Source organism: Malus sylvestris, chromosome 2 (genome assembly GCF_916048215.2).
Source record: "Malus sylvestris chromosome 2, drMalSylv7.2, whole genome shotgun sequence".
Classification (NCBI taxonomy): Eukaryota; Viridiplantae; Streptophyta; class Magnoliopsida; order Rosales; family Rosaceae; genus Malus; species Malus sylvestris.
In genome coordinates this window covers 16,945,263-16,954,193 of record NC_062261.1, presented here as the reverse complement: position 1 = coordinate 16,954,193, position 8,931 = coordinate 16,945,263, and the positions used below count along the sequence as shown (strand labels likewise).

The window sequence follows — 8,931 nt, the reverse complement described above, 5'->3', positions numbered from 1 at the left end:
AGATCTGTCGCTGTCCGTCGTTGTCGTCATTACAGAAATTATTGGATAGTTTCTCCATGATTGCAGAGTTTTTTTCTTTTTCTTGGAAAGTTTTTATTTTACTTTCCATGTTTGTATTTAGAAAGTAGACTGCAACAAAAAGAAAAAAAAATTGGTGTCACACTGTCCATATTCTCACAAAATACATGGGAACTATTTTGAATTTTTTTGTATACAAACGATAATGGAGAGGGAGAAATCAATCCTGAAATTTTAAGTGTAGAGATAGATGTTCTTAACTATTTGAGCTATAAGTTTCTTGTACTATTTTTGAGATTTTAAGCAAGCTTTACGATATACAATTTCCAGCTAAATAACACAAATCATAAGACACATGTATTAGGTAAACTAATATTTTTCGTGCTTAAGAAAATTTTGTTGAGGGCATTAACTCCATATAAGGGAAAGTTGTATGTGTTTATAAGTTCTTGAGCTACTTTTCATATTGCCGATTAATTTTATGGTGGAACCTCATCCTTCTTTATGATATCAAAGCAAGTTGTTCTATGTGTGAAGCCCAACGGGCACACGTGATTTGTGTCACCTGATTTACGTTGTCAACGTGTTAGGCTTGAAAGTTCGCTATACGTGAATGTGCATGTTGAGAATAAATCTTACATGATAGGATAAAATCCTTGCGTAGACAGTTCAACTTCTAGAAATCCAATTGGAGTTCTTCTGTTTCTGACTATACGGATCAGTATTCTTTCTTTTTTAATGAAGTGATAAAATCCTTGCGTAGACAGTTCAACTTCTAGAAATCCATTTTTTGGTTTAACTTTCCATGCATAGCTAAGGGTCAAGTTGCGATCAATGTTGTCTCAGACTGTCGGTCTTCAGAATCCAAAGTGTTTCTTCATCCTACTGTGGAATTGAGGATATCAGGTTAATTTTGTACGTATTCGTACATCTTCATAGACACTTCAGCATCATATTTGTCCTTTTTCCATTTCTATTCATGTGTTACAATAAAGTAACAAAATTTTGTAGATTAAATGAAAGTTGATAATTGGATTATTATTTAAGCGTTGATGAATTTGCTCATCTTTTAAAGATGACAAGTCATTTAGTTTGCAAATTTTATTTAACAAATTTAATCCCCCTATTTTACAATATAAATTAGTTATATAAAAAAATAATTATGTTATTTTCAGTGGAATCAGGATCCTCTCCTGAGTTTAGGAGGTTGAGCTTCCTGAGCAAACCCATCGGACCCTTGAAATTTGATCAAACGGCTACAATTATTATAACTTTTAAAGGGACCCCTTGTTTGTAGCCGATGGATTAAATTTTAATGGTCTGATAGGTTTGCTTAGGAGGATCAGCCTCCTAAACTCAGGAGAGGATCCTGATCCTTTTCAGTGGACTTCAATAACAGTACTTCTAGAAACAAATTAGACGAGGAAAAAAACCGTGTTTATTATAGAATTTCTTCTCAGACTAAACTGACATTCTCCTACATATAATTCTCGCTCTCACTGCAAAGTCCAATGGTGGGAGCCTTCTATGCATTCACCTGCATTGGAAGCAAAAGTTTGGTTAATGTCAAAATGATGCCACAAATAACAATTTCAAAGCAATATTAAACCGCAAATCAAAATCCCTTTCAGTTGTCCAAGGAGAAAACGAGGCGTCTTTAAAGCAATTCTAGTTGAAAATTAGAGTACGTATGTGGAACAGACGAGTAAACAAACTACAAAATTACGAATATTCCTTAACTAACCAAAAACAAATAACTTTATAAATTTCTTAAAAAGCTATATATCCCAAAAATAATAATAAGCAAAAAAGGCTGACTAATTATCTTTTCCAACAATACTTGTATTCTTGCATGAGTGCACCTTCTTGTTCACCAACCCAAAGTGAATAATGGATTAATCTAATCATACAAAATAATGTCACAATTAGAATAGCAGCAATTCATAAAAGTTAGCTCACACATGACACATGAAGAACAGTTTTGTTTCCATTTGTCAAATGTACTTGTGCTGTATTCCATTGGTTTGGTTAGAAAAATGCCTCGAGAAGGAAGTGGCCTTGAGCTGTATTGCGCTTTGAACCCTGTCAAAATAACCCCTTCACACTAAGTAGATCTACGATCACACACAGAAAAAAGAAGTTATCAAAAGATTAAATAAGAAAAAACCATGAGAGAGAAAGAGGGAGAGAGAGGGTCAGTTTACTTGGCCTACCAAGAAGACCGTTTCCTTCATTTTAATTAAAAATATTACTTTCCTTCAACCATACTTTACTACTAGGTACCCTTTTCTTTCATTATAAACTTTATATACTTTTATTTTTCTTTCAAAAATTTTCGTGTACTTGTTGATACCACATGTATATGCGACAACAAAGCACAATAAAAAAGAAAATCAAGGCAAATCTAAGCATTGTTAAAAATCAACAACCATTTTGTATAAGCCCACCTTTGACTTTTACCCTTTCATACTGAGTCAAGTCAGCCAATATTTTCTTCCTTGGTATCCATTTTCTGTTTTTCTATGTTCTTTCCCTTCAATAATTAAGCTGGTCCTCTCATGCAGAAATTACAGAATAATTTTATAATCTAAAGACATAGTGAATGACTGCTTTGGTGGTTAAAGTTTTTCTTTCTAAGTCACCATATTTTAAGTTCAAGCCATTTCCTCTTCTAGTGTAAATTAGTAAAGAATATCAAGCGTGATAATAATTAAAAAAAAATCTAAAATGTGACGCAACAAGAAATGGGATAGGTAAGATCGATCATCATTAAATCCTAGAACATAAGCTGAAACACGTTAGCAATCCGGAATCCACGATAAAATAGTGAAAAATCTAAAGTTTAATGGATAATAATATGAATAAATGTCAATACAACCTTAAAAGTTGTTTATATAGTCTAAGCAAACCCTAGATACAAAAAGAAAATTAAAATATGAACGATAAACTAGAATGGTCACAAGACCGATAATCCAAAAACTTAGGTGCAAGTTTCTGGAAAACAAATCTTGACACTAAAAGCCCAGAGATTTGATAAAATAACTCAATTTCAATGCCTACAGCATGATGAATTCTAACTTAATATTATGATCTTGTTGTATTCATTTCTATTTAAAAGTTAGAAATTTTAAGTTCGATTCATATGATTAGTATTTTTTGGTCAATATTTTCATATGATTAGTAAGTCAAAACTAAATCATTATATTTGATTCACCATATGACTTAGTCCAAATCCCTTTAATTGTTGTATGAAAAAAAACTCCACAATAAAATTATAATCAGACCGATAAACGACATGCAAGAAGGTCTAAGATGTGATATAATGGAATTGACAGTGGGATTCCTGTATGTGTGACTGGCTGCTAATATAAACAAGTACACTTGTCTCTTAAAGTCTTTGATATATTTTTGCCAATTGGGTTCAAAAATGGCATGTGTCATTAGCGTAATTGGTTGCTTTATAAATTACAATGGTCCATGGTGTTCAATTAATTAATTAATCAAATCCTTGTTATATCTTGTTTTGTTATCTATAATTTGTTATCTATAAAAAGCTACCCATTATTGGTGCCAAATTTGTTGTATGTGGTGTGTGCGAGAAGTTCTTGAAATCTTTGAAAGCAATGTTGTCCCACGACAGATATGTAATCCCTTGGTCATATCTCACCTTCACATCACAGTTTCTGATTTAATCTCATGGTTCTTCTAGTGATTCATTCACCTACCATAACGAAAAACCTCCCATTATATTCCACACAACAGTAATATCTGTTGGCGCTTCCTGACTTCTCAATCTTTCAAAATATATATTATGTAATGCAAAAATGATAGAGTATAATACATATTCATTTCTTAACCTCTTAATACTTCAAAGTTTATGAGAAAAGATTATCACATTTTTTACAACATTAGCAACACGTTTCAGTTGATCTATTTTTTTAAAATGTAGTCACAATAATTGATGCAATAATATGTACGTGTCCCAAATATGCATTATGTGACTAGCTAAATAGTTTGAAAAATATTTTCTTGTCAAATTTGAGAATGTAAATTTAAATTACCGTTCACACATAGTTTTTCATACATGCATTGTCCATACTTACGGACTTATGGTCTAGAATCATAAGTATTTATATGTTGGTAACGTGTAAGTATAACAAGAAAACATTATATACAAGATGTAAAAGTTAGAAATGAGTGTCCATATATAATTTTAGGCAAGAAAGAATTCTCCACTTGTTCTACCCTAGCCTGCTACCTCCATAGCCGTCAGCCTCTAGCTATGGCTAAGAACCGGTGACAACTTCTCCCTTTCTCCTCCTATCCCTTTATCCCCTTCTCTCGTACCCTTCTCCACATCCCAGCCTTCTCTCCCCTCCTTTCCCATTCGTGATTCTGCCCTCTAACCTCGCACCACCCAACCTTTCTCGGCCTGCACGTACCTCCTCTCTCCCTCACGTATTTCTCTCCCACCATTTTGTGGTGGTTTTGTCATGGATTTCAATCTCATACCTAGATCCAGGTCATGCTCTCTCAAGGTTCTTTGAGTTGGCTCTCGATTTCATGGTCTGGGTTGGATTTGTGGCTGTAGATAGGTCGGATCTACCGTCGTTAGCTCATTTTCCATAGGGGTGACACTTTCCTCGACTCATTTTGTGGATGCACCGACTAATGCGCTAAGATCAGGCGGCTCTGGTGCTTTGTGCGTTCCATTTTTGTGGCTCTGCTACCTTGTGCGTTTTTTTTTTTTTTTTGAAGAATCCTTGTGCGTTTTTATGATCTGGCAGCTCCACCATATGGTGCCATTGGATTTGGCGGCTTTGCTGCCGTCAGATTTGACTATTGTGTCAGATCTTAGGGTGCTTGACATGTGAAAGTCGGAATCTCACTAAAGCAGTGCAATTGGAGGTGGCCTTGGCATGAGTGTTCTTGTTGTCCACTGAGATGAGCTCATCAGTGATTCCCTTCTCAGGGTAGTGTAGTTATGTTTTGTCTTACCATTCGATCATTGTGGTCATGATGTTGTGATCGCTAGGTTCATCTTCGTCTTTGAGTGATGAGTTATGTGGTCTCGTCTGTCAACGAAACTTGATGTGGTCTCGCTCTATTGTGATGACTTTATGTGGCCTCGCTATTCAGCGATGACTGATATGACTGCCAGTACAACTTTGTTGTGTCTATCGTTTATTGTGACAAATCAATATTGATGGCAATTGTGCGTTTGTGCTTGTTGTTGCCATTTAGGGGTTTACTCTTGTTTGTTTATCTATAAAAACTATTTCTATATCATTTTATTGGTCATTAGAGCAATGTACCCAATATCTCTCTATCGTTAAAAAAAATAAAAATAAAAATAAAAAGCCGCCACCGGTACTCCAATTGAGAATGTCATGTAACTTCCGCTTTATCATATTACAATATTCATCCCTTTTCTTTACCTTCTATGTTATCAGGTGAACCGAATACATAATAATTGAGAAAGAGTTTGCCCTTGTCAAGTAAATAAAATATATTTTAGTTGTTTGTTCCCATTTTAGATGGAGGACTAAATTTTCTTTTAGAAAAGTATATAGGGACTGTTATTGCTTCATCCACTATGGAGGTCTGACATTGTGGTGTGTTCCTTCACAAGAAATTGCCCCTAATTAATACCTCATGACCCTCTTGGTATTTTCGTCGAAAACCAACCCCGACTACTCCAAAACCAGAGAAATGAAAAGAAAAGAAAAAGATATAAAGAAGATTAAGACTTGAAATGGTCATTTAACCATATATATATTTAAACCATGCTTACATGGGTAAACCCTTTTTATCTTTAAAACACAAATTTATATATACAAAAAATACCTTAACTCATGCTTAAAAAAGATCCTAACTAGGGATTATTGTTTTAATGTGTATTGGAACTGTCATATATGTAGTTTTCTCATTTCACATGTTATCGAATAAGTGTGTGACATAATTGATATGTCCTATTTTTAAGTTAGATTATCAAGAAATGACTAGTCCCTTATGCTACATATCAAGATCATGACAATGGCTGCATGGATGAACCATTCTTATTAAAGGCTTGAGGAATCATTCACGGTCATAAACTAGTGGAAGAGTTCAAACCAAGCTGATGTTTGCTTTGTTTGCTTCAACTCTTTAAAGCTTCTAGTTGCGTCACTTATTTCTTGATCATCATCATCATCCACTTTATTATGTTTCTTAGAGAGAGGGAGAGAGAGATTCTGAAGAAAGAAAGACAATGAGATAAAACCCTGGTCTCCTGTTCAGGCATTTCCAATTTCTCTAATATTCTAAAGGCTCATCCTTTTTTTAAATTCACCTTTTCGAATTTCTGTGACCCTTTCCATGTCCTCAGCCCTCTCCCCAGCTCTCCAGCCATTATACTCTCTCTCCGATATATTTTATTAACATTATCATAAACTTTATCAAATTTTCATCAAGCGGTGATCATAAAGGGGAGCTAGCTTACACACACACACATATATATATAGTGAAACCAGGCTCATCACAACATAACCCACACAATAAGAAAAAAAGCCAAGTTAAAGTAAAAGCCATGGGGAGAGCTCCTTGCTGTGACAAAGCCAACGTCAAGAAAGGCCCTTGGTCACCAGAAGAAGATGCCACCCTCAAGGCTTACATCGAGAAGCACGGCACCGGCGGCAACTGGATTGCCTTGCCCCAGAAGATAGGTCAGGAGCTAATCACTTCAAATTCTCCTCACCCCAGTTGTTAACAAAATTATTGATCATGATCTAATTAACCTATATTTTTTTAATCTAATATTATTGTACTACTTCTCATGATCAACAGGCTTAAGAAGGTGCGGCAAAAGCTGTCGACTTAGATGGTTGAATTATCTCCGGCCTAATATCAAGCACGGCGGGTTCTCAGAGGAAGAAGATAACATCATCTGCAGCTTCTACATGAGTATTGGAAGCAGGTATATATATTAACATTTTCAAGGCCATACATATTATATATCTCTCTCTTAATTTTCTTTATCATGCTCTTTGAAATTGGAAGTTAATCATGTTATGGAATTTAAGTAGTACTTTTTGTTTTCTTTTTGGATAGGTGGTCTATCATTGCAGGCCAGTTACCAGGGCGAACGGACAACGATATTAAGAACTACTGGAACACAAGGCTGAAGAAAAAGCTTTTGGGCAGGCAGCGCAAACAACAACAGGTTCAGCAAAGTCGCCGCACGGCCAGCTTTAAGCAAGGGATGATCAAAAGATCAGAAAATATTGCAAATTTTATTAATATCCCTGCTGGGTTTGACAACCAAAACCCTTATGACTTGCCAGAGCTACCAGTAGTCCCAGTGGCTAATTATCAAACACATAACCCTCAACTCATCAAGGATCAGGCTTCCATTAAGAATATGCTCATCAATCTTGGAGGAAGATTTTCCCATGATTCTGACACTAACAATACAAGTTTTCAGTACCCCATCGATATTTTGTCAACCTCATCCTCAGATCAACAATTTTATCAGAGCTCCATTAATGTACTCAGTTGTACTTCAGCAGCCAACAACAATAACTATTCTCAATTTCCAGGCACACACTGTGATGCTAGTAACGGTACTGGGGGTTCAAGTAGTCCAACCATGTTTCACGGGCTCAACGATCAGAACAACAACCTACAGGTTGATCATCTTCACCCGCTAAGTGAACTGGAGATTTACGACAACAATTTTGCTCACCGACATCAGCAATTGGGTGGTTTTTATTATCAAGCCACCACGGAGACGTTGAACAATGGTAGCACTGCAGGGACTAGTACTGCTTCTGCAGAGAGTGAAATTAGTTGGGGAGACATAAATTCCCTGGTTTATAGTACTCAAATGGTTGCAGGCTATGAAACCAGCTGCCCACAAGCAGTCACAGTACCACCAGGTCTTCCTACTGTTTTTGCAGAGTCGACCTTATTGGGCCTCAAATAACACCAATGTACATGCATGGTAATTGGGGTTAGAGGGTTGTAAATTAATTTGGTGTCTGAATTCAGTAGGATTTCTTTCCTTTTCAGTCATACTTCTGTCTTTCTTAATTGTTTTTTGGTAATTCATGAATGATGATTCAACTGGGTGCTAGTGGAACACAATACCTGCATGACCTTTAACTGTACCACTAAGCAAATAAATTACAGGGGGACCGACAATCTATTTCTCAATTTTTTGATTTATGGATTATAAGCTTCAATTTCTTTCCCAGTTCAAATTTGAATTACTTGTGGACGGTGTTGATTGTTGAGTTTAATTAACGTAGGAACTTGAAGTCTTGAACATAGAACAATGTGGTCTTGCGCACCTGCAGTGAGTTCAATTGGGATACCATACATATTTCATTGACTAGTCTGATCTGCAGGTGCCGTTTGAGCAACTTTATGATTCTTTGTTACAATTTTTACATGGTAAAAAAGTACTAGACTACTAGTACTTCTCTTCATTCCAATCACATGGGTTGAATTCCATGTGGCAGAAAGTACCTCCGAACCCTCCATGACAATAAAGTTAGTGCTTTGACGTTTTGGCCATAACTGGCTCGGCTCTAGCATGCAGGGAATCACAATGTGGCTGCTTTCCCTTATACTTTTCTTCATGTCTTCAATGGCGACAAGAGCTGTAAAAACACATTGTCTTGTCCATCTTATGTGTATTTCCGACTAAAAAGTGGAAATATATATATATATATATATATATATATATATATATATATATATATATATTGTTCTAGGCCTATTTGACTGGGCTATTCTAAGGGAATAGAGAGGGAGGGGGCCGGTGGTAGCAAGAGAGAAGAGAGAGATTTAATTGGGAGGTGTGTGTTGTATCACTTCCATTGTGTCTTTATTTATAGTAGTAGGATAGGTAAAATCCTTACACTTTTAGGA

General features: G+C 35.7%; 1 protein-coding gene across 1 annotated transcript; it reads left to right on the top strand.

The window, feature by feature from the left end:
* The first annotated feature begins 6,293 nt into the window (after positions 1 to 6,293).
* On the top strand, positions 6,294 to 8,121 carry LOC126610593 (transcription factor RAX3-like). The gene is made up of 3 exons (XM_050278697.1): positions 6,294 to 6,722; positions 6,844 to 6,973; positions 7,108 to 8,121. The coding sequence occupies exons 1-3, from the start codon at positions 6,587 to 6,589 to the stop codon at positions 7,979 to 7,981; spliced, it is 1,140 nt and encodes a 379-aa protein (XP_050134654.1). The 5' UTR covers positions 6,294 to 6,586; the 3' UTR covers positions 7,982 to 8,121.
* Positions 8,122 to 8,931: the final 810 nt, after the last annotated feature.